At 48.5% G+C, this 26,326-nt stretch overlaps 1 protein-coding gene and 1 long non-coding RNA gene across 4 annotated transcripts; both read right to left on the minus strand.

Annotated features, from left to right (window-relative positions):
* Positions 1-1,337: 1,337 nt before the first annotated feature.
* LOC140843189 (uncharacterized) lies at positions 1,338-2,781 on the minus strand. The gene is made up of 2 exons (XR_012120740.1): positions 2,203-2,781; positions 1,338-1,956 (listed from the first exon to the last, which is right to left on the minus strand). It is a non-coding gene; the product is annotated as an uncharacterized lncRNA (long non-coding RNA).
* Positions 2,782-2,920: 139 nt separating this feature from the next.
* Positions 2,921-24,527, minus strand: PARP16 (poly(ADP-ribose) polymerase family member 16). 3 transcript variants are annotated; one of them, XM_037009993.2, is made up of 6 exons: positions 22,752-24,527; positions 12,662-12,799; positions 10,148-10,354; positions 7,075-7,246; positions 5,638-5,779; positions 2,921-4,365 (listed from the first exon to the last, which is right to left on the minus strand). In XM_037009993.2, exons 1-6 carry the CDS (start codon positions 22,926-22,928, stop codon positions 4,227-4,229), a joined length of 975 nt encoding a protein of 324 aa, XP_036865888.1. In that variant the 5' UTR covers positions 22,929-24,527; the 3' UTR covers positions 2,921-4,226. The 3 variants fall into 3 exon arrangements, with proteins under 3 accessions (XP_036865888.1, XP_036865889.1, XP_036865890.1); XM_037009994.2 differs by having other exon boundaries at positions 2,921-4,362; positions 22,752-24,287; XM_037009995.2 differs by lacking the exon at positions 2,921-4,365 and adding an exon at positions 4,372-4,847 and having other exon boundaries at positions 22,752-24,305.
* Positions 24,528-26,326: the final 1,799 nt, after the last annotated feature.

Below are 26,326 nucleotides of genomic sequence, written 5' to 3' on the forward strand. Positions count from 1 at the left end.
TTAAATGCTGCTTCCCCTTCTCAGGGCGGCACTATGTGGACACCGCAATGGAACACTGGAAATTTTCTAAAACCTCTTTCCAGGTGGACAAGGGTGCCAGCAGGAATGGGTGGAGATGGAGGTTTCTATCTTGTTTCAGAATGTCATGATTTGTTTTGGATGTTCCAAATGTCAGGTTAGAAATTCACGCAAAGGAGAGGGGCTCATCCTAACCAGATGAGGGCTAGAGGCAGCGCAGGACACTGTCTCCATGGTGCACAGCCCCAGACAGTTTGGAAACAAACAGAAACCCATCCAGAGGAGGGAGACTGACAAAAGCAAAATCAAAGGCCAAGAAATGGAAAACTTGGTAGGTGGGGCAGGGTGGAGAGGAAGGGAAGTGGGGAGAGATGGGTGGGGACTGTGGAGGGGCCTCAGAGAAGGGCATGGTCCCAGGCCTGTGAGGAGCTGAATCCAGCCCACTTCTCCCCAAGTCCCAAGAATCACCATGGTCACAGGACAGTGAGTATGGTCGATTCCAAGCCAACACAAACCTCCTGGGCTTAGCAGCAGGAGGAATGGGCTCAGATGCATGGGGCCAATGTTCTAAAGACAAAGATCTGAAATGGGCTCTTTAAGTCACAAACTCCCCAGCCACTCTGGGTTTTGTAGGCAATCAGTGTTTAATGAAATGAATTAATCAGAAATGACAGTGAATCACATTCCTATTCACATCTCTCTCCCATATGCATGTACGCTGATCCAAAAGCCCACAGAGTAAAACCCCTTCTCTTTGTGGTGGAGACAGCTCATGGGGTTCTTGGCATTTCCCAGAAGCAGGTACTTAGCCTATGGGAGGTCCACCTGCCACCCCTCCCCAAACTGTCCCTCCGACAGTGGCATTAATGACAGAGAGCCCATGGGACTGCTTTCCCAAGATCAAGGCAGCTGGGGTTCCAGTGTGAGGTGGCTCCAACTGAAGCTCCATCTGGTCTTCTTTGCCGTCAGATGCCTGGTGAAGCTCTGGGCCCAGAGGGGCTTTGTCAGCAAGGGGACTGCTCCTTCCTTCTCCATTAGAAAGTGTCTGCAGGATGGCACCCCTGAGCACCAGGCCCCAAATCTGCCCTCTCCAGGAGCTGGTTGGCCTCTGGGGTCTGCCTTAGATGTCACGTGGTGTTAATAGAACTGAGTCTTTAGGTCTTGTCTCCTTCCTACCTCTTCCCTCCAGGGTACCCAGAAATCGCATACTATCCCCCATTACCCTCATCCACTATGCATAGTAAGCACAGGGCCTAAAATCCACATTACAAACATGTTTCAATTTCCTTTAAAAACAGAAGAAAAACCAAGCCTTTAAGTGGAAGAAAACATTTTAGTATGTAATAGCAATTTATTATTTTTATTGAGGAAGGGTCACACAAAGAGAAAAGTGCCCAGGACCCATGAAAGTCATACTGTGGCCACAGTCTTTCCTCCTGTCCATCCCAAACCCCTAGATTCCAGGGATTTCCTTCTCCTTTCTGAAGGCCCCTTTAACCCCCGACTAGCCTGGGAGCTCCTGAGGACAGGAACATTCTTCACCCACCCTCATGTCCCCACAAGTTCAGTGCCTGCCCCATAATCACATCAGGTATGGCATTGCCTCTTGGGGGGCAGAAACCTCAGAAACAAAGGGCTAGGTTTTCAATATTGCCTGAGAATCCCTGGAAACTACACATTTCACATCTGTGTGGTTGGACTTTGACCCCATCACGACGCTGAGCTCTGCTGAAACTGCTTTCATCAAGTCCAAGGAGGAGCTCCAACTCAATAAATTCCATAGATACTTCCCGCATGTAATCTTGATGGTTCAGCAGCATTGGGCGCTTCTCATCAAGTCTTTCTTGGTCTCTAGGACACTTTGATGTATTGCTTTCCTCCTGTTTCCCTGGACATTGCCGCTCTGTCTCCTGGGCATGCTCATCTCCTCTGCTAAGCCTGTTAAAAATAATAGTAACAGCTGACACCTACCAGCTATTTGCTCTGTGCTGGGCACTATTGTGCCAGTTCTTTGAATCCTCAAAATAATCTTAAATCCATTCTCCACCAGTGATTTTGTTTTTTGAAAAACCCAATCTATTCATACCACTTCCCTGCTTAAAACCTAATGGATTTCTCCGGCCCATAGCTTTTAAGGTCTTTCATGATCCAGCCCCTGCCCACTTCTCCAGATCCATTTCTTACCATAGCCTCTCCTTTTGTGACCCTGCTGCTTTTAGCAACTCCAGCAAGAACTTGAGATGTTTGAAGGAGCTGTTCCAAACTGCCTAAGCCATTCTCCTTCCACCTCCTAGCCTACCACTGACTGTTCTTTCAGATTTCAGTTTCACCTTCTCTGGGAGCCCAGTGGGGTTATGACAGTGACACTGAAACCAGTCTGCCCGGTTCAACTCCCAGCTCTGCCACTTCCAAGCCCCTCCCAGCCACATAATCTTGGGCAAGCTATTCAAATCTCTGGGACTTCAATTTCGTATCTGAGGATTTAAAAAATCTGTACAGGTAAGGTACCTTGCAGAGTTATGTGTGTCACCTCCGTATTTCCTGACCCCAGACCATTTTAAGACTCCTTGCCAAATAGTTTCCAAAACTCCTTTGTAACACCATGTAATTCCAACCTCGCTCCTGGGAATATCTGTCCATCCGCCCACCTTGCCAACTGTCAGCTCTGTAAAGGCTGGGGCGTTCTGACCTTGGTCCCACTCCTATTCCTAGTGCCTGGCACACAGTAGGTGCTTATATTTCTTAAATCAATGATTATAAATCTAATACCTACTCGATATCCTGGTGATATATGCGATCAGCCACCTTGAACAAGGAAGGAACGAGAGGACACGATTTTTAGCAAAAAGGCATATATGGCCGACTCATGCTGAGGCTGAAACCAGTCACAAAGAAGACTTGGTAATTAGGAAAATACCTTTATTATATTTGAAATGTTCCAATATTCAGTGTAAAAAGCACTTTAGTGACTTTTTCACAACTTCACAAATTATAGAAAAATGATTATATACCTTCTTTACAGAAATCTGCCCCCAACCACCTCCCACATCAGATAGGGCGCCATTATGGTTGAAACAGGGCAGGAAGGAGGGGCACAGAATACAGCACATTGAACCCCAGGTCTCTGGGGGGCCAGAGGCTTTTCCTGCACAGGTAAAGCCAAGGCTGAATCCCAAAGACCTGTGACCCTCTTGAGAGGCTCAGTCCAAGTGCATCTGTGGCATACTGAAGCAGGCCTCCGTCTCGAACACTGGAGCCCACAGAGGCCTGTGGCGTGGCACTTGTGGCTGACAGGCCACAATCAAGGCAGCTTCGTGAGAACGAGAACAGGAGGCAGGCCTGAGTTCAAAGCCTTTCTCTAAAACACGGTCAGGAAAGAGGCTGTAGACAGTGGCTAAACAGTGCTCTAGGTTTAGAAATTTCCCCTTTTACTTAGCTCACAAAGACGAGTTTGTCAAATAGCTATTTTCTTTTTTTTCAATCAGAAAACAAACATTTGGTTCCATTTCAGCTGTAATCAGCAGTTGGGAATTTTTAGAAAAAGATGCCTTGAGTTGCTCATTAAGTTCATTATTTATTTATCAGGTCTCTGGCTCCTTCCTTTCTCATCCACAGTTGAGCGGGCGTAGGGTGGTTTACAGCTGTAGCAAAAGGCTGTTTGTTGATTTGAGAAAACTGTGAAAATGTTTTGCACTCACACACAAGGGCTGATGGAATTCAAAAACGAGCCCATCAATTTTTATGAGAAACATGACCGTTCCTCTTGGGTGTCTCAAGTCAAAACAAGGCAACCGCCTAGTGATTTATAGTCCCCACTACACATTTTCCGCCTTCCAAAAGGCATTAGAGAAAGGGCCGACATCTGCCAGGAGCAATTGTAAACATCACTGACAGCTTGGACACTTTGTTTTTCAATGCAGCAGGGCTTTTTCCCTTGGCCCTGGCAGAAGAACCGACTCCCTAGGACTGTTCAGGAAGGAGCAGACAGAAGGGCTCCCCTGAAACCAGAGACTGATGGACCAGTGGTCCCCACTGACCAGAGCGTGGCTGGGAACATCATCAAAGGCAACCGATACATTTATGGCGTCTGTCCCGCAGTCCCCAGTTGGCCCCCAGGCTCAGTCTGGCTGGACATGGGGCACAGAAGGTACAGAACAAGTTATCAGAAGGCACATGTTGAGGCAGCCCCTACACCAGGCCCGGAGAGGTTATCTCTTCACACGATTCCAAAAGTGTTGGAAAGCTGAGGAGCTGATGACACTCACTCCAAGCAGCAGCAGCAGATACAGGGAAATCATGACCACAAACCAATGGCTGGAAAACCAGGAGAGCTGGCTTGAAGCCCTGCTTAAGGGGAAAAGAGGAGTGATGTTGGCAAAATGAGAAAAACATTGTTTTAAAGTATATGCAACAACTTCTGGCTCAAAGAAGATGAAATGATGAATCTCAGCCTGAAGGAGCCATGAAATGAAGCTTCGTGCGTGTTCCTTTGCTTGAAAAAATCTGGGGCTGTTTGCCCTGGCACTGACCTGCCTTCACCAGAACATTTTCTGAATGTACAAAGACAGCTATGCAATGAGCTCACCCTCATCTTCTCTTTTACGGCTCCTCTTGTACCTTTTATAACCCATCTTTTCTTAAGCAAGACTTTGGTATCTAGAAGAATGACCTCAACTCAGGATGTCTGCCCAAGACGGCAGGCGGCGGCAGGTTATGCAGCAAGTCTTTTCACTTTCAGGCCCGTACAGCTATCAGTGTGAGCTGGGGAAATCCTCTTTGGCTTGCTGGGAGATGATCTAAACAGTCCAAGTGTGTACTAAAGGGGCACTCTAGGGAGAAATGGGAATAAAATTTTCAAGTAGAAAAAGCCAGGTGATTTTTAAGCCAAAGGATAATGTCCCCAGACTCAGGAAACTTGTACAAATTTTCCAAATTTGGGGGGGTGGGGTGGGGTTTGCTGGCTTATGTAATCCCGAAGCATGGAAACCACTACTGTGTTCAAGCATGAGTGGCAAGTACTAAAAGTGACCCCCTTTCCTGTTTTGCCTGCTCACCTGCTGCTCATCCCCATGAGCTCTACCATGCACCCCAACAATACAACGAGATCGCAAAGTGACCTCTGACCCTGGTGAAGCCTGCACATACCCCCCACTACCACACTGCTGAAATGGGATAAAGCATCCACCATGGTTCTCAGGAGCTGGAAAGCCTCATCTGCTGCTGGGTTCAGCACCCTCATTTTAGAGAGAAAGATGAAGCATGTCAGGTCCAGAGAGGAACATGTTCAACAGCCACTGTAGGAAGTATCTGAGCTGGGCCGCACATATTCCCAGCCAGCCTCCAGCCACCACCCTGCCTCTCATCTTAACCTCATCACTGGGTTTCAGATGGTGGTCAGGAGCCTAGCGGATGTTGTGTTTACAAATCTCTATCTTCTTCACTAGAAGAAGGGCTGGGACTGCACTCCTCGCCCTCACCGTGTCCAGTATAGTGCTTTACAGACTTTACACATAGCTGAGGTTGGCATCTGGGGGCAGAGGGTGCTGACGGCAAAGAACCCAATACTTTGAATGCAGCCTTTAGCACTCCTGGGCCTCAGGCAAGGACCATCCTTCTTACCCCTTGGGCTGCTTCTGTGAGTACACCAGCAGGTACTTCACACGCAGGAGCTGGTTATTGGTGACCACAAAATACTTTGGAGGGATGTCTCCCCCTTCACTGTGTTTGATTCTCGCTCTCCTACGATCTATCTCCTTGGAATCTGAATAAAGAGAATAAAGCACAACTTTACTGGGAGCTGGGGTGGGGGGAAAGGTGGGTAACAATAATAAAAGGAGCAAATTACGAAAAGAAACAGGTCAAGTCTCTTGGTCCTGAGGGTGGAGAAGCCCAGCAGGCTGAAGAATGGCTTGTGTGTGTACGTACGTATGTGTATATATGTGAAATAGCACTAAAAAACAGGATAATCCGACAGACAAACAGGGGGGAGGAAAAAAGGAGTAGGAAAATAAAAGGAACGCAAGAGGAGAAAACTGAGTGTAAGAAGCAGAGAAAGAAGCAGACGGATGGCCATAACACAATTATCATCTGGGACTAGGAACAGGACTTCATCTGAAACAAGTCTCTTAGCAGGCCTTTTAGATTAACCATTCTGGATTCGAGTTTCTTAGAACAGTTATCTTCCACCCTTTGTATCCAAAAAAACAAACCAGGCCAAAGCTGCATGACAGCAGATGGTGCAAAGTCTTGTTTTGATGTTCAATGTCATGGTTTGAAAACTTCCTAAAAATGGTAAATGCAAATATTCATGCTGTCTGGTTTGAGAGGGTGGCGTCAGAGCTGGGCTGGTTCCTCAGGATGCCAGTTGTTTTACATTAAAGGTCAGGAACATAGCGTTTTCTCAATTCTCCTTTTTTTCAAGTGGAAACTACAGGCCAGTTCTGGAGACTAGAATGACAGGCTGTGACTGTTCTGTCTTTGTGAGCAAAATGGCAGGAATCACAGGGCAAAGAATTTAAGGGACATATCAGAGGAGTGAACTGAGGCAGCCGGCAAGTCGTCTGCCCCCTGGAGGGCCTGGGATTTACTCCCCAAGGCCTCAGGTGCCCCTCACATGCTCCAGGGGCTCCAGCACACACCAGAGTGAGCCTGGAGGGTGTAGACCCACGGCTTTCGCTTCAGTTTCACAAATATTCACTGAATGTCAAGTATGCCCAAGAGTGAGTGAGACCCAGCTTCTGCCTTCAAGGAGCTCGTGCTCTGGCCTCACACACACTGTCACCTATCAAGTCTTGCGTCTCCCAGGAGCTTGCCCCGAGCATGACTGCTCCTTCCTCTCGCTCCCTCCCCCTCTTGTAGGAAGTGATAGCTTTCCATTCTGTGTTCAGTCCCTGAGGAGACCGCTCACTCTTTGAAGGCAGGCCCCTGTCCCACATTGCTTTGGACCCAGCTCATCCCTTGGCGTGCAATGGGTGCTCCACCCAACAGCTGGGCCAGTGGCAAGGGCCAGCACACCAAGAGGCCTACAGCCCAGGTCTGGGCCAAGGGCTCACTCACCCTTCTTCTTTGTTTGGCACTTGACGTCTGGATGGTCAATGACCTCGCACACGGCCACGCAGCTGAGGACGGGGCCAAGAAGGCTGTGCTGCCACCCGTGACCATGGGGGCTATAAATGAGGGCCAGGCTCAAGTCGCTGGTGAGGTAGGTCCCTTCCCCAAACAAGGATGTCTGGGATGGCAGAGGTCAACAGAAAAGAACAGGGCTGGGTGAATGGGGAGTTGGCATGGCAAGATGACACAAGTCTTTCTTCAACAGAGCAGTAAACACAAAATTTTCAAGCCTCTTTTTTTCCTAGTAAAAGGAAAAGATCAAATAATCCTATGACATCATCATTCTTATCGAATGGCAATTTAACTGATTGTGGGTGTGGCCAACTAGTCTAGCAAATGAGTAGCTCCTGTGGCCAAGGCTGAGTAAGAAAAACATAGGCATGAGAGTTCAAATAGACCTGAGTTTGAATCCTGACTATACCGCCCACAAGCTGGCAAGTTACATATAAACTCTTGGGTCTCAGTTTCCACATCTACACAATGGTGATAATAGTACCTCCTTTATAACGTCATGGATGAGGAGTCAGTAGGATCATGTACACAGAGCACCAAGCAGGGCATGTGGCGCATGAGAGGAGTGGGCAGTCCACCACTGGCACTGACTTGGCAGTAATATTAGTGATTCCTGCTACGTGAATGCATTAAGCATGGTTACACTGCTGGCTTGCTGAAGCAAAGTCACACCCTTAGGCACAGGGATAAGGATCACACCTGGGGGAAAGCAATCTGAGTAATTACTTGGAAAAGACATAAATCTCTCAGACCAGAAACTGTAACCAAATAAGGCAGACCTTGGCGAAAGGCAGGGCAAGTTTTACTCTTCGGGTTGGTGTTGACCTAGAAGACATCCAAATTTCTAGGAGGCATGTCCCTGGTGGTAGGTGCTAACTTGGTGTCTTCCAGGAGGAAGAATGCCAGGTGAGAGGGAAGGCTCTCAGGTGAACACCTGAAGTTGAGGCTACAACAGGCACATGCTTTGCCCATGGTAGACCACGGCAAAGGATCAATAATCTACCGTGATGGCCAACATAAAAACGTCAATCCATAGCATGTATAATGTGGGGGTGGGGGGCACGGTGAGGGCTGTACAACACAGAGAAGACAAGTAGTGATTCTATAACATCTTACTACGCTGATGGACAGTGACTGTAATGGGGATTGTGGGTGGGACTTGGTGAAGGGGGGATCCTAGTAAACATAATGTTCTGCATGTAATTGTAGACTAATGATAAAAAAAAAACGTTAATCCAATCATGGCACTCATTTACCCTGATTCAGAATCCTTCTCAACACAACATTCCAGGTAGCTGCTACCAATGGATGGAATTTGCCATTCAAGTTGAAATTCATTGCTCTCCTTGGGCCGTGGTATCAGTATCTGTTGAGTGGACTCAAACAGCTCACCGAACACCCTGTGCTTGGGAACTGAGAAATGTCCTATTCAGCGGCACCAGCCTTCCACGAATCTAAGCTAGGTATGTGAAATTTAGGGGAAATGACACTAGCCTTTGCTTGACCAGCCCCTCGCCAGGTTAGGTAGGGTCCCCATGTCTCAAAAGCTGACACAGACCTTCTCCAAGGACACTGGATGTCCTCTGATCTGACCCCACATCTACTCCCACTTATACCTGCACCTATATGCCCTTCTAGACTCGAGAACGATGAGCAGAGGTGCACAAGGGTGGGAAATCTGGAGTATCTCTACCATGAAAACAATCTCACACCTTCAACTGGCGGGTAGGCTCCTGAAAGCAAGTCCTCACTGAAATCCCAGACAAACAGGGCCAGAAGAGCAACCCCTTTACCAAAGGACTGGTGGGAGCAAACTCCATGGGGGACTAAAGTGAGGGTTTGGAGTACAAGACTCTCATCAGCAGGCACCAGTAGTGTGGAGAGGAGGCCGCCTGGATTCCAGTAGCCTGGCCGTAATAAACAGTTGAGAGCCAGTGTAAACAAGGCCATCGTCCTCAGCAAAATCCAGCTGTGCTAATCAATGGCAGTGATGCTGGCAAAGGCTCTCTAGCCTCAGGGCTGCCCAGGCCACAACTGAGTCTATGGCTCCCAGAGCCGGCTCCTCAGACAAGGCAGGTGCTGGCACACGGGCAAGCCAGGCTCCCTTTCCCTTGGCGTATAAAATCAGCCACTGCCGCCTTGGTGCATAGTACGGCAAGAACTCCGCATATATGAACTGTTTCAGTCCTCAGCACACCAGAGGTGGGTAATGGTGTCCCATTTTACGTATAGGAACACTGAGGCTCAGAGAGGCTAAGTACATTTGTCCAGGACCTTGGAGCTGCTGAGGTAGGCTTTTTGGCTCCTGTCTGTACTCATCCTCTGCTGAGGGGCAAAATACGTGCCAGCAGAGAAGGGGTGCTTGGCACTGTTTTCACTCCTGAAAAAGGGAGGGAATGAGCTTAAGGTAGGGAAAATACCTCTCCCTGGCACATCCCTCAATTTCTCCAAGTGTTCCCCAGGCAAGTGCTTCTCAAACCTCAACGTGCTTGTGAATCTCCTGGAGGCCCTGTTAGCGTGATGCTGATCAGGTGCTCTGGGGGCCTGAGACTCCAGTGCCCAACAAACTCCCAGGTGATGCTCAGGCTATGCTGAGCAGCAAGGGCTGGCCACACACTGGGATTACCTGCTCAGCTCTGAAAGCATACAGATATCTGGGCCCCTTGGTCTGGGATGCAGCCAGGCACAGGCATTTTTAAAAGCTCCCCAAGGGATACTAAACGTGTGGCCAAGGTTGGGAATCATCTTTAAATAGATGCTTCTCGAACTGTAACCAGTATCGGAAATCACCCGGAGATCCCATTGTGCTGCAGGTTCTGACTCAGCAAGTCTAGGGTAGGCCCAGGGCTCTGCATTGTCACAGGCTCCCAGGGGCTGCTGCAGGGGCGGGCCTGCAGCCCACACGGTGAGCAGCAAGGCCCAGGGAACCCAGCCCAACCCCGCCCGGCCCACCACCAGCGACCTCCCCAGGGTTCTGAGCCCCCCACGCCGCAGGCTTAGGCCCCACCTTGTTCAGGTGGCAGTGCAGGCCATTGTGGATGATGGAATGGAAGTTTTCTAGGCGGCTCCCATGGAAGGCGTAGATTAGGTCTCGCTCTCCTTTGGTCTCATAAAATTTGGCATTCGCCGGGCTGGAGTACTCGATTTCAAACAGGAAGTCCGGCACGGGGACAGCCACGGGAGGGGCACCAGTCAGCTTTTGGATCTTTTCAAACTTGAAAACATGTAGGAAGTCACAATTTTATTTGGGAAGCTGGTAAAATGTGCTACCAAAATGGCCCCCTACAGCCTTGGACTTTGCTCCTATGGGCTCTGCTCATGAGCAACTGGTTTCATGAGAATAGAGACAATAATAATAATAATAATAATAATAATAATAATAAAGATAATAAATAAGCGCAGAGTTCATAACTCAAGACTACTTTCCCCTAACAATGTCTTTCCTTACCATCTGCTGAGAAGCATGAATTGCTCCTGCTAACTAAAGGTCACCTCTCAGTTGCATAGCACCTTCACATCCATCACTTGCATTCTATCTCTAGAATGATCTCAGGAGGCAGAAAGGTGTGATCTCTTGCCAAAATGGTCACAAATTTTAATCCCATACCTGTCCACTCACCCCTCTGCAAATGACTTTGCAGGTGTAATTGCACCAAGATCCCACCAAGAGGTGCAATCTATTTCTCCACCCTGTGAATCTGGGCCTGGCCATGCGACTTGCCTTGGCCAGTGGGACCTTGGTAAAAATGCTGCAGAGACTTGAAACGGGCTTGTCCTTCATTGTCTGCTGCTGGGAGCCCTCCCTTCACTGCCATGTGAACAGGCCCAGCTGGCCTTCATCAGGATGAGAGCCTCATGGAGGAAAGCCCCAGCCACAGCAGCCAACCCTGCAGGCCCAGACGTGCAAGTGAGTCCAGTCCCAGGAGAGCCAGCCCCACCCAGAAGAGCCACTCAACTGACCCACAGCCTCCTGAGAACCAACCAGTGGTGTTTGAAGCCACTCTGTTTTGGGGACGGTTTGTTAAGCGGAAAAAGAGAACGGATACAGAAGGGTAAACTCCTTCCTAAAGAGCAATAACCCTCTTCACAGCAAAGCCCACATCATTTCAGTGATTTCCAAACAGTAAGTCACAGACCAAAGCCAGTCTGGTGTGAAGTTTTCTCTGGGCTGCAATTAAATGAGAAAAATGAGGACAATGTAGTGGATATATTTATATTGCTATAAGGTTGCCATGACCCTTTCTTTGGAAGAACTGTCCGTCATTCCAAGGTCAGGCCCATCCTCCGTTTTTGTGTTAAAACATCCTTTTATACAGTGATGACTGGTAGGCTAACATCTTTACCTGAGCACAATAAAGAGCTGACAATCCTCTCTCCATATGGTGCCAGCACTCCATATTTTAATGGAATTTAACTGGTCCACAATCAAAAGTCAAGAAGCCATTCGTTGCTTTATCTGCTTTACTTACTGCACCCAGCAAGCAGGCACTGGATGGCCATATGAGGAATTAATAAATCCCAAGTTAACAGATGACAAAAGTGAGACCAGAGATCATCTGGGAATTAGCAGCCCAGCCTGGACCTGAATATGGATCACCTGACTCCCCCACTCCAGGGCTCTTTATTTTACCATCCAACACAAATGGATGTCCCCAGACACCAGAATCCAAGATACCAAATTCTATACCACTTTAAGGAGGATTTTTGTCTTCAGCAGGAGCTTGTAAAATTGAATGCTCTTAAATTGAAATTGATTAAGTAAAGAACAGAACAGATAGACCTCCGCTGCCACTCAGAGGAAAGAACGGCAGGTTAGGGATGTCCCATCCCGCACCCTGCTACCTGTCATCCAGCCCTTCCCTGGGAGAGCCTGGCCAGGCAAGGGAGACCAAATTATACAATGTCCGGCCTCTGCCAGGAACTGCACTGGGGATGGCACACATTCTCTCAGAGCCCCCCTCTGAGGTCACTAGCAATGATCTCAGTTTATAAATGGGATAAAGGAGACTCAATAATGGATGGAAGTGGGAACCCAGAGCCTAAGGTTTTCTGCTTCAGGCTTTGCCTGTTTCCTGACTAGACCAATATTTCTTAAGGTCTTATCACAGGACCACCCTTACAGAATTACCTGGGGTGCCTGTGACAGCCAACATTTGCCAAGCCCTTAGCATGGGCCCTTAGGCATTGTTCTACGTGTGAAAATTCATTCCATTCTCACAGTTAAATCCAGTTCCCTGATAGAACTACACTAACATTATCCCTATTTTATAGATGCAGAAACTGCAGCACTGAAATGTACCCAGCACCTGCTCAAAGGCACACAGCTACCAAGCAGGAGAACGTAGCACTGCACTGCCAGGGTGCAAGTTCCTTGGCCCCAGTCCAGACGCGGAATCAGAAGCTCTGGGGGCAAGGTCCAGAAATGGGCATTTCAACAAGTTGCCCAGTCACTCTGGCGCACACGGAGGTCCCAGAGCCCTTCAAACCTGGGGATCTGTAATCCTACAGACTAAAGACTCACCTCTGACTTCCCTGCGCTGTGGATGGTTAGGACCTTTGAGGATAAAATCCAGCTCACCAGGTCCCAGGCCTGTTTGTCTTTGTCTTCAGAAGACTGCAGAAGTTCTTTCAGGTTAGGTAACTTGCTGGCATCTGCAAGCTGAGGGTGAGGAAAAACCTCCATTACCAAGGATCCTGGGCAAAATGATAAACAGGGGCCCTCTAGTGGGAAGGCAGGCGACTTGCATTTTTTTCATGTTTCTCGAGGTGCTTCCTAGGAGGGAACCACACAGGTCTACAGGCCCCTTGCAAACAATCACAGACTCCCAAAGCTCCGATCACTGCTTTGTAACTCATTTGGTACAAACCTGATCTGAGCTGATGTACGGTTCGTTTAATCTTCACAGTTCCCACTTCATGTCAGTACTGATGTGATGTATTTTGCTGCAGGGATATTAATGTCTGATTATGGGGCGCCCCCTTCCTGGACATGTCAGCAAATACACGATATATGCATGTGTGCGTAAAGGGTTAACAAAGCCTTTTCCTTTCAGCCAGAGCTAATCTCCTTTTAGCCTGTTCTCGTGGAGACCAGATAAAGGTGGTATGGCAACTATATACACAACCAGGCTACACTACCTATGGTGAAAATGACCCAGAAGAGTAAACTGCATCCCAACTGGAAGAAACAGTGAGTGGGGGATACCATGGTGTTGGGTTTCCCTGAGCGTGTGACTTTCTGTGAGGACCCTGGCAGCTCTGTCTGTGACATACTGACAAGAAAGACCAGCCCCCGTGGAATGTGGGAATTCGTTAAGCCAGAGCAGTTCACAGCCACCAAGGCGAATCTCATCTCCTTACACCTGAGCTGTCACTCTTGGTGGGGGTCTGGGGAGGGCAGCAAAGACTAGCCCCTAGACCTCTGTGTGGACTGATGGAAGGGCTTCCACCAAAACAGAATGGCTGGTGCTGCCCTGCGAGGGGCTGTGATCCACCCTAGAGCCTTCCAGTGCGGCCTGCCACAGGCCCACAGTCAGACACGACAGCTGTGTTATTGCAGCAATCATCTTTGTATGATTGGGTAGAATCTGAATTCCTGAACATATTTGGTGCCAGGACTTCTGGTAAGGTACTGGGAACCTGGACTGACAAAGAACTACCAGGTATCTGTAGCTTTTGCTCAGAAATAATAACTGACTATAAACCAAATCTCTCCAGCATGGCATTTAAAACACCACGGCAGACTGGTGCCCTCTGTGAACATGCCTTGAAGGGTTGCACCACCTCCAAGCTTTGCGCATTCAGTCCCCTGGAGTAACCCTTTCCTGCCTCTACCAACCCAGGCACCCCTCTCCTCTAAATCCCTAAAACACTCACCCCCAAAACTCTGTCCCCAGTACAGCCAGGATTCCCAGAGGCCAACGACTGTCCTTGTTTTGTTGGGAAAAATGGGAGGGCCAGGAAAGGCTTCACAGAAGAGGTGCTGCGTGACCTGAGTTTGAAATGTAAAGTCACAGAAGCAGGGAAGTGCAGCGTGTCGTCAGGGAAGTAGAGGGTGGTGTGGTCAGTCGTGCAGGCTCTCCTCCCAGGCAGCCTGGGTCTTTACAGCCACTCCTAGCTGTGTGACTTGGGTGTTTTGTCTGACCTCCTGTGCCTCAGTTTCCTCAAATACATAGTTGGGGCAATACTAGTAGCCACTTCATGAGGTCCCTGTGAAGGCAAATCAAGTTAAACAAGTACAGCACTGACAGCAACAGGAAGGTATTACGTCCCTCTGATACTAGTGGTGGAGGGCGCTGCCCTGTTGTTGTCCGTACCTGCAGGTGGTTCAGTGAGGCGGGAGCCTACAGTGTGGGGGACGGGTCGCCAGGAGAACAGGAGTGAGAACGTCACCTGGGATCAGCCTGTAAAAGGCCTTGTACCCCGCTGGGGACTCTGAGCTTGTTCTATAGGCAATGCAGAGCCACTGAGGGTACCTGAGATGTGCCCCACAAGGTGCACATCCAAAGGACACCCCATCATCCCAGAGCCAGAGTGGAGTCTTCTCTCCAACAGTCACTGTCCCCATCACGCCTGTTCTTACTCCCATCTGTGAGCCGCAGCCCTTGCCAACACTCCAGCTCTAGGTGCAGGGAGCCCCAAAAGAGAGTCAGCTAAGCCAGGCCCCTCTCAGGGGCTCGGTGTGGGGCAGTGGGGGCCCCTCCCAGCTCTGGGCTGGACCCTGACCTCAGTTGAGCACCTCTGGGGGGCCAGCCTTTTTCCAGGGCCCAGGCCCGCCACTGCGGCCTGCCCAGCAGGGACCCTGTGTGTCCCGCCAGGCTGCCCTCTTGGTCACACTCTCTTCTCCTTTTGTTCTTTTTTCCTGGCCTTTTTTCTTTTGTTTTTTTTTTTTGGAGTTTTTCCCTTTTTTTTGTTCCCTACTCTTTAACCCCTCAACTGACCTCCCTTATGTTCTATTTCACTTTTTAAGCTACTCTGAAAAATCTGTTCCAACAAATGAAAGGATTCTTCCTCTTGCGATTAAAACCTGTGTGGGGAAACTTTAGGGGACCAAGCACACAGGTAGAGTTGCCAGATAAAATATAGCCTGAGGTTACATTTGAATTTCAGATAAACAAAATTAATGTTTTTCATATAACCTGTGCAAAATTTGGGGGCATACTTTTACTTTAAAAACTCTTTGTTGCTTTATCTTAAGTTCAAATTTAATTAGGTGGTTTATATTTCTATTTGCTAAATCTAGCAGCCCTCCCTTTAACAAGGCCCTTTGAAATCGGGTTTGGCCTCTCTAACCGCACTTCTAGCCACAAAATTCCCACCTGCTCTGCTCCCCCCATGCTATTCCTCAACTACTATTTCCTTGTCTGTGCTTCGGCAGCTGCCTAGCACATTCTACTGAGTCTTCAAGGCCAGCCTGAAGTCACCTCCCCTGTCCCTGACCACCCATGACCCCTGTGCCTCCCTGTGCTCTATGCAGAATGCCATATTGGTACTTGACCCTCCAGGACCATCTCAGATCTGGCTGGGACAATGATTCCCGAGGGCCAACCACATCTTACACTTCCTGAGCCCCAGCAGCCAGCCTAGAACCTGGCATGAAGTTCAGAACAAGATAGTAACAGCTACTATTTACTGAGGCCTTACCACACACACCAGGCCCTGCATTAAGTGCTATGCATGCATCTTCTCATTTTATCCTCCCAACAGCCTATGCTATTTATTTTTTTTAACTAAAATATAGTTGATATAATATATTGATTTCAGGTGTCCAACATGCAGTTCAATTATTATATACATTATGAACTGGTCACTATGATAAATATAATTACCATCTGTCAACATACAAAGATACCACAACATTGTCAGTTATAGTCCCTATACACAGCCTGTTTCAAAGCAGAGGAAACTGAGGCTGGAGAGGTTAAGCACCTGCCAAGGACTGTGCAGCTATTCCCTGGCAGCGCAGGGGCACGAAGCCAGGCGCCTGACTCGAGAGTCCACTCGCAGTAATCCTCTCCTACCAAATCAATGGAGAACTTATAATGGAATAAATATTTTGGCTCAAAGGAGCAATTCTGGCAGAACTTTAAAAGGCTGCTTGGGAAGCTAATCAGGCACGTTTCTGGAAGCTCCCACTCCCCCAAATAATATATCCAAGACAGCTACTGGCTGAGCCTAAGTCCTGTCAAAGGTAGGGAGAAAAATATATATAATGTGTAGTATAGAGCAGGGTCAGGAGACAGAAAACCCTCCATTTAGATAAAACTTAGAAACCATAGTTCATGACAGTTGAAGGTATTTACCAAAAACTAGATTGAAGAGCGTAAGTGTCCAGAAGGAAAGGAGGTATCACTGGGGGTTGGAGAAGGCAGAAGGGTTTGGTGGTGGGGGCGAGTGGGACCTGCAGTGCTGGGGAGGACTGTGAGAGGCAGATAGCGATTACGTGGGAAGGAGCAACGCAGAGGCAGAGAAGTGGACAGCGCTCATCCCAGACAGTGGTCCCAGGCTCAAATGCCCCAGGGCCAGAGGTGATGAAGATGAATGAACACAGGGAGTTAGGAAGGAGTGGTGAGGACTGTGCTCAGCTGGAGACCCGTGGCCTGCAAAGGGCCGGCCACCAACCCCCCAGCTCCAGCTGGTGTCTTTCCGAGGATGATGTCTACCCAGGCCTCATATTTTTTTCTGGTTTAAAAAAAAAATCAGCAAGCTGTGTTTTTTTGGTGTTTTTGGTTTTTTTTATAATTTCCCTATTTCTGAAAGGCTAGAGGACAAACAAAACCTGTCATCCCCCAGACCACACCTGTGCAGCCTCTCTGCTCTGGGGAATGAGGGAGGATTCGGTTGCAGAAGAAGCTGGGGGAGCACAGGAGCAGGGCCTGAGGCTGGGACCTGCGGGCCAGGGGCAGGGGTTTGGGTGACCAAGAGGACAAGGACAGGGGACTGGTAGGGGACAGCAAGGAGAGGACCAATGGCCCTGGAAGGAGACAACTCGATGCTCAGGAGGTGACAGGGCAGCCCAGTGGACACTTCGCCACCACCCAGAGCACAGTCTCCTGGGGAGAAGGCAATTGCGTTTATGTAAGTTGCCACAGGTGATTCTTATGACCAGGAAAAGGTGGGGATACTCAGGTTTCACCATGAAGCATTGTCCTAGATGGGCTGACAGCAGGGAAGAAAGAACATCAGAAAAAATCCTACTCCAGGGAGATGCCAGAGGTCATAATTACGAGATGTGCGTGAAGCTGCTGGAAGGAAATGCCCCAAAGGTAGTCAAGGTTACGAGCCTCAGGGACCAAGCAAAGTGACACCCAGAACAGTGGTGTGGTGTGGGTGGGCCAGGTGGCGCTGGTGGGCTCCGAGATGAAGGCAGAAATGGTGGACACCACAGTTATATATACAGGTTTACCTTGCTGGGAACAAACCTAAGGTATGAAAATCTAGATTCACTAACACAGATTGGGGGTGAACTGAGAGAACTCTTCACAAAAGGAGTCATCATGGGGACCCTGTGAAAGAGTGGTTTTCTGCCCTGGCTACCTGCGGGCATCACCTGGGAGCTGGAGGGTGGTCTGTACCAGAACTATGCCGGTTAGCTAGTTGCAGGTGACAGATAATAGAAGCTACAACCCTGAGTTCTTAGGCAGACTATCTGATTCCCACATAGAAACAGCTCAGAACAGTGCCAGGCAAGTGGTAAGTGCTATTAGTATTAGTATTGTGTATTTGTTGGGTACTATATTATTATTATTAACCAAATGCCCCTCTCTGCTGCTCACCAACCTGCTGAGGAAAGGCCTGCTTTTCTGGGATGGCTGGGAAGGCAGAAGGTATTTGTACTAGAAGGATGTTCCCTCCCCTGGATTCTCCACATCACCACCCCTAGGCTGAAACATCTTTCTACCCACTAACAGTCACATCACATTGTACCTATGTCTGCATCCAAAACTTTTTTTATCTGTGTACTGTTCCCCCCACTCTTCAGACACCACCTTTTGAGAGCAGGGAAATAAAAAGGTAATCTAAGAGATGGAGGCTTTTACCTTGAAATATCAACTGAGTACCTAAATGGACCCTTACTGAATGGAATATATTTAATTGTCATCACTCCCTCATTACCTGGCAGATGGGTGCTCATGAAAATGATCAATTAATAGGAAAAATTCTAAACTGCATATTCCCTGCAAATGAATAAAATATCCCAATGCCCAGGCTCCACCTCAGACCAATTAAATCAGAATCTCTAGGGGTGGGCTCCAGACATCAGTACTTTTTAAAGCTTCCCCGGTGATTCCAACAGGGGCCATGGCTGAAAGCCTTATGATCGATCTCTCCCCCAGTAAATATCAATATTCAATTTCCCACCTGGAAATAAGCATCAAAAGCCTTTCAGCCAGCAATTTCACCTTGTGGAATTTATCTCAAAAAATAACTAGAGATATAAACAATGATTAATGTAGAAGATAGTTTATCATAGCATTATTTATAAAAGCAAACTATAAAAAACTGCGAAGGAACCCAGAGGAAGGATTTCTAACTGCTGCGGGTGAAGGCACAGAATAAGATGAGATTCCAGCTGTGTCTTAAAGCATGAAGGAGCATTTGCCTGGATGAAGGCCCTGGGGTCAGGACAGAAAGTTTATTGATGTTTTAACCCAGACACTAGAGAGTCAGCTTGTCTGCACAGTACGAGACAGAGACCAGACCTAGGAGAGCCAATTGGAGCAGTTTAGGGCCAAAGTAGATGGGAATAGGGTAGGCTAGGTGGAGTGCAGACCTCACTATGTACACAAATGCCTGGGAATCTTGTTGAAATGTGGGGATCGTATTGAAATGCAGATCTTGATTGGGCAGGTCTGGGGTGGGACCCTACATTCTGCATTTCTAACAAGCTCCAGGTGATGCTGCTGGACCTCAACCACACTTTGGGTGGAAAGAGGCTGGAATTAATACAAAGGAGCCTTTCCCACCCATCGCCCACACCCAGAAAGGGTCTGCAAACTAACGGAGAACCAGGGCATGGTGTTTTCTAGGGGAAAAACAAAAAGGCTTTACAGCTGTGACACCAGTAACAAGATTCTGCATCAAGTGACTCAGGAATGTGAACTATGCACAGGATAGCTCAACCTGAAATAGGGGGCCAGTGGTCACAGCTCTAAGGCATCCCAAGAATGCTACAGATTTTCTGACTTCATAAAAACAGCCAACCCTGACAGAAAGGACAGAAACCCTGAGCCTGGCCAATTAGCACACTCCCCATTTGATTCCTCAAACATCTAATAAGCACCTCCCAGGTCAGGCAGCTGGCCTAGAAAGAACTCCCCGTGTAAAATGCAGAGCTAATTCAGAACAGAAATGTCATCAAGACAAGGCACTTGAGAGATCATTTGGGACTTTGGGGGCTTCGACAGAATAAGGTCAGAGCCATGCCTAAAGCCAAGAACTTGGTTCAGCAGGGGGTAGTCTCAGGAAGGTAACAGTCAATTGAGTAACTGAAGCCAGAGCTCTAATTTTGGGGAACTGCAGCAAGTGTTATAGGTGTGTGGTGACACCTCATAGTGTAGAGAAAATTAGTTGAAAATGACTGAAAGGGATACACTGTTTCACATTACTTCCAAGTGCTTTTAGCTAAACATAAAAATGAGAGACCTTTTAAACAGCTCCTTATCTCCCTTCTTAGGTAACCACAGAATGATGCAGAAGGCCAAGTCCAGAACTGATTCCCTTTTCTTTAAAAGTTAACCTTCAAGTCAGATACAAGACCAGATGCCAAGTTCTCTGCATCTTGTTTGTAACTCATATAACAAAACAAAACCTTAAGTGTATTTACCAAAGAATATGTGCATGACCCCAGAGGTCATGCCAGGCTCTGCCTGATAAGTACCTTTTCCAGGAAACTGCTCATTAAAACCATGCCTTGCCTACAGACAGTGGAGGATCTGTTCAGCCTGGGCTAGTTTCCCTAACAGTGGTGCCAAATAAGGAATATGGCAACAGAACAGGGTAATAAGAACCTGTTCATGTTTCCCCAGTGGCCATTGAGAGAAAGGGTGCACTGTCTAGAACTGGACAATGAGCCCCAAGCTTCTGTTCCTATGAAGCTATTTGGGGCTGACCGACTTGCCGATCCTTTCCTAAGGGATTACAGGTACAGGAAGAAGGGCATGCCCCAAACTGAGAGCCCTGGTACCTATGAGGAGGGATGTGGGGTAGGGTGAGCGCTATCAGGGGTACTTTTACATTACTGGTCTCATTTGAACGTTTTATAACAAGAATATACTCAAACATTAACTGCATAATTAAAAATAATTTTTTAAAAGGCATGAACAGATCGAAATAACTACAAAGTTCTCTTTGCATTTACCCCATGTTCGTCAAACAAACCTAATTTTGTTTGCCAAGACCTGCCAACAGGAAAAGAATGCACTGAGCCTCCTAATCACCTAGGATGTTTCTTGGTAAAAATCAATAAGGTGCACTGTGGGGCACCACGCCTGGTGAGTTTGTTCTTTCTGACCCCAATCTCTCCTCCTCTGTTTACTCCCCCTGAACAGATCCCTCTTCCACCCTGCCACCGTAGGGGTCTTTCAGATAAGCATCCTGGATTTCACCAATGCCCTCCCCTGCCCGAGGATAAAATCTACACATCTTGGCAGGACGAGCCCAGCCCTGTATGCTCCAGCTGGCCTCGTATCTGCCTGCTCCAACATCCACAATCAGACTCTTCCTTCTTGGTAAGCAACTGGCCTTCTGCCCATCTTTCTACTCCTAGAATACACCTTTCCTCCTCTCTGCTCCTCGAAATCCTCCATTTCTATACACTCAGGATGGTATCAGCCACTGCCCTGGTTCGTGCTCCTGACCCCAGCCCACTGCGGCAGACTGGGGTTCCTGCTCTGGGCTTCCATGTTGTATACATAGAGCTTACCCCCCAGTACAGCTGAGCACATTGTTAACCTCTCCTTGGGTCTTTAAATCTGTATCCTCTGCACCTGGTCCACAGCAGGTGCTCCATAAATAGCTACTGTTAAACTGAAGGAAGTTTCATCCTCAAGGCTCTGATATCACAGACTCACAAAACTCAGTATCTGAATTTGCAAAATAAACTGTGGAGGAAGCCAACTGACTTACTGTGGGGAACTTGGGGTTCCTATGGCCAGGATCCTCACTGACCTTAAACCACCTGATGATGTAACTGGCCTGTTGCTGGGCTACCGCTTCCACACCTTTAGGCAATAAGCTATTACTGCACTATATAGAGAGCTCAGCCCAGTACTCTGGGCGGAGGCAGAGACGCTAGTGCTCGACCTCCCGCCGGGAGAACAAGCTGGGTAATAAAGCCTTTCACCCCAAAGAACGTTTTGCTGTCAATTTCTTTGGTCACATTGAATCCATAGCGAACTTGCCTGGAGCTGAAACCCATTGGCAAGACACTTACCTTTCTCCAACCTCCCACTCCTTGTACCCTGAAATGCCTGTGTACCACGGTCAAGTCCTGAGATGCCCTCAACACATCTGTCGCCTGAGCTGCATTGGACTGTAGCCTGGGCGCAGGAGGCTCGGTCTTTGTCCTGGGATTTCCTAGGAGTGATAGCAAAGAGGAAACCCGACACTGGCCACCTCATCAGAGAAATTCTAAACATCTGTTGTTTCTAAACATCTTTTATCTGTTATTGTGGTTTATAACATTGGTTTTTAAATGTTAAATTAATTTTGCATTCCTAGGACAAACCCAACCTGTGAAGAATTATTCTTATCATAGAGTCAGGATCCCAGTACTTCATAGAGGATTTCTATGTTTTACTCATGAGTGACACTGGCCTATAATTTTCTTTTTTTGTATCATTTCAGATTTAGTGTCAAGGTATACCAGCCCCTTTTTCAATACTCTGGAAGACTTTGTGTAAAACTGGAATTACTTACTCCCTTAGGGACTGGTAGAACTCACCAAATAAACCAACTAGGCCCAGTGTTTTCTTCGAGGGAAAATCTTTGACACCTAATTCAATGTCTTTAATGATTACAGGCTATTTCCATTTTCAATTTCTTATAGAATCAGTTTTGGCAAATTATATTTTTCTAGGAAACTCCAAACAATTGGATTACAAAGATTAAAACGGATATCTCGAATGCTGACACTAGGTGAACACTGCAAGAAATTAAGTGCCTTGTAAAGCATCCGAGAAACAATAGCTCACATGTGTACTGTATGTTAGTTTATAAAGTGCTGCCCATATATTATCTCATCCAAAGATACAAGTCTGAGTAGCTTTGGTGACATGTGGTGTCTGATTATGTGCAAAGGGATAGAAAACTTCTATTCAGCAGAATCAGTGACTCAGATCAACCCCTACTGCTGGCCTGGGTAGAAAACTTTGTGGACGCCTATGCAACTACTGAATTCCTCACTTCACTCCTGGGAGTCACCTGTCATTAACAAGAGGACGCAGCCACCAAGTGTGCTGGGAGTGTTCTTAGCTCACGGAAACCTTCCCCAAGGCCAGGCTGGGAATGGAAAGACTGGCGGCTGGCATGTTTACTAGCACGGGGTTCCATAGGCCACGCAGCCCGGGGCGCAGCGGACAGTGCCGGAAGGGGGAGGGGGTCACACTTACCAGGGCCTCAAAGTCCTTGCAGCTGTGGCTGGCATAGGACGCAGGGAAGGGCCGAAGCACAGAGTCACGCTTGTAGCTCTGCAGGGCCGAGGCGAAGAGGCTGCACCGGAGGTCGGCGGCCAGCACGTCGCGGCCCGCGGCCTCCCTGACAGCCGCGCTGCCTGCCGCCGGCTGCATCCCGGGTCGTGGGGCGTCGCCGGGCGAGGAGCGCGGGTCAGGGACTAGGGCTAAGCCTGCGGTCAGCAAAGGGCTGGGCCCGGGGACAGTAAGCCAGAGGGGACCGGGATTACCAGGCCTGGGGTGGAGCTAGGAGAGGGATGGGACGACAGCGCTGAGAATGTTCTGACGAGTGTCTTCTGCGGGGGCCCAGTCCGGGGCTCTTGCTGCTCGGAGAGACGAGTGACTCGAGGAGAGGGGCCCGGCAGGGACTGCAGATGAGAGCGGGGTCTGGGCCTGGGGATAATGGGGCCGGGAGGAGTGGTCGCAGGTCTGGGGGAAGGGCTATGACACAGGATGAGACGACAACGGGGGGAACGTGGGGCCTGGGCCGGAGGCCACCCCTGGGCTATCGCCGGCAGTGCCCCCTCCCAGCGCCCGGCGAGGCTGCGGCGCTTGCCTTCCTGTCCCGCCTCCGGCTCGGCATCGCAAAAGCCCCGGCGCTCGCCCGGCTGCCCTCGGCGCCGCCTGCGTCCCGCCAGCTGTGCTCAGCAGCCCGCGGGGCCCTGCCCGCCGGAAGAACTCCCGGGCCCCGCCGCGCGCCCGGGCCTACCTCCCCTCCGGGCCGCCGCGCTCCCCACGCTGCTCGGGGCTCCTCCCAGCCCAGCCGAGTGCCCGCCCCTCCCCGGGGCAGGGTGCGCCGTGTGCGGCCCACGCCGATCCCGAAAGGTCTCCAGGTGTGCGCGGAGCGGCTCCGGGGAGTTCCCCGTGGTGGGTGCTGCGCTCCGTTCTCAGAGAAGCCGGTAATAGAAACTGATCCAGGCGCCCTTTTGACCCGCCCTTGGACTTACCTGTGTCCCAGCTCCGAGGGCTGCGCCTGCTCGTCTTAACCTGGGGAATTGCTACTACGCACTGCCTCTCTCTTGAATCGTTTTTCTCCAAAACTGGCTGCGCCAAAGGAACAGTTTAACACCTAAGGAAACTGAGTCTTAGAGTGCTGCACTGCTTGTCCACGGCCCCACAGCCAGACGGTGAATCTGGGATTCACACCTGAAAACCAACAACCCTTGCCTCTGCCTTTCAACCTCCAATTCACTACGTTACTTAAGTCTCTGGCCTGTCAGACAAGGGGAGCCAAGAGCCTCCTCTGGGGCCCTGTCTGAAAGGAAACCCGTGGCGACATGTAGTCTGAGGGCAGAGGGAAGACTGACCTAACTGTCCGAGGGAAGTGACTAGACCCTCTCCCAACTCCCCGCCTCATTAGACAGAACCCTAGTTTGGCCTTCTGGTCACATAGAAATCTAAGCACAGGTCATTGCTAATTCCCAGACCAAGAAGCCCCTCGATGCCCTGCCCATACCCCCACACCCCAGCATCCTCTGAGGAAGGAACTTCCACTCCTTCCACATCCAGGCCCAGCTGGCCCTGGGCTCAGAGGAGAGGTGGTCCATGCCAGTTGGACTGCATGTGTGATTTTGGGTAGCAGAGCAAGACCGCCCAGACACCACAGGCTTTCCCAGTGCGGGCAAGGAGTGCTGGCTGCTCCTAGAAGTCCACATTAACCCCTGGTTGCTCAAAGTCTAGACTGACCCAGAAGCACCAAAAACGTGTCTAAGAGGCTTATGGCCTCAAACAAGGCCCCTAGTGCCCCCAAAGTTCTGGGGGCCTCAGGGAATGGAGGAATTCTAACATGGCTTCTGAAGCTCAGGTCCAGAAAGCCAGAGCGCACAGCAGTGGGGCAGGAGACCTGGAAACCATCCTTCGTTCCACCTCTTCTTCACTCGGGCTCTTAGACAAGGCCACCTCTTTGGCCTCAGGGATTGTTTGTTGAATGACTACATGAAATTTGCTTCCCTGAATGTTTTCTCATACATGAAATGAGAATTGTAGTGATATACTATGTCCCAGAGGGTGTGGAAAGCCCTCCAAGGATGTAACCCTTACAGTCTGGGAGCTCTAAAGAACAAACTGGGTTATCTAATACTGTGTCACTGGGTTTATTTCCTTTTTTATTTTTTAAAAACAGCTTTACTGAGATATAATCCTTAGCCCACACAACTTACCCAGAGTGTAAATCTTAATACATTTTAGTATATTCACAGAAATGTGCAACCATCACCACAGTCAGTTTTAAAACATTTCATCACATCAAAAAGAAACCTTATATGCTTAGGGTATCTCTACCGTATACTCCCATCTACCTCAGCCCGAAGCAACCACTAATCTACCTTCTCTCCTTGCATTTGCCTGTTCTAGACAGTTCATATGAATAGAACCATACAGTATGTGTTTTGTGACTTGTTCTTTCACTCAGTATATTTTCACAGTTCCTCCATGTTGTAGCATGTATCAGTATGTCATTCCTTTTTCATGGCTGAGTAATAATAGTCCATTGTATGGATATGCCACCTGTTGTTTATCCATTGACCAGTGAATGGTCGTTTGGGTTGTTTCCACTGTTTGGCTATAACAAGTAATGCTATAAACATTTGTGTACAAGCTTTTCTGTGGACATGTTTCCTTTCTCTTAAGTATATACTTAGGAGTGGAAATACTGAGTCATATGGTAACTATGTTTAATTGTATGAGGAACTACAAAAGTGGCTGTACCATTTTACATTCCCACAGACAGTGGATGAGATTTCCAATTTCCCCACATATTCATCAGCACTTGTTACTGTCTGACTTTTTTATTTTTGCCATGTGTGGAGGAAATGGAAGTGCCTATGGCCGGGATCCTCCCCTGAACTAAACTACTTGATGTAATTAGCCTACTGCTAGGCTACTGCTTCCACACCCATAGGCAATAAGCTATTATTAACTGAGTCACTACATAAAGAGCTCTGCCCAGTGCTTTGGGAGGAGGCAGAGAAGAAGGGGGATTACAGACCTGCAGACTGTTGGCTGCAGATGTAAGTCTAGTGCTTGACCTATCACCTGGAGAACAAGGCCAGGTAATAAACCCTTTCACCCCAACAAGTTTCATTGTCATTCCTCTGTCTCACTGAATCCATAGTGAACTTGCCCAGATCTGAAACCCATTGGCAAGACACCATGCTAGTGGGTGGAAATAGTATCTCAGTGTGATTTTGATCTGCACTTTCCTGATGGCTATTGAGACCTTTCATGTGTTCATTGGCAATTTGTATATCTTCTTTGAAGAAATATCTATTCAGATTCTTTGTCTATTTTTGAATTGGGTTGTCTTTTGCTATAGTTATGAGAGTTTTTTAAATAAATTCTAACTATAGTTCCCTTAGCAGGTATGTGATTTGCAAATATTTTCTGACTCTGTGTCTTTCACTTTCTTGATAGTGTCCTTGAAATACAAATTTTTTTTTCATGAAGTCAAATTTATGATTTTTTATTTTTTTGTTCATGCTTTTGGTGTAATATCTAATAATCCATTGTCAAATCCA

Source organism: Manis javanica, chromosome 8, assembly GCF_040802235.1.
Source record: "Manis javanica isolate MJ-LG chromosome 8, MJ_LKY, whole genome shotgun sequence".
Classification (NCBI taxonomy): Eukaryota; Metazoa; Chordata; class Mammalia; order Pholidota; family Manidae; genus Manis; species Manis javanica.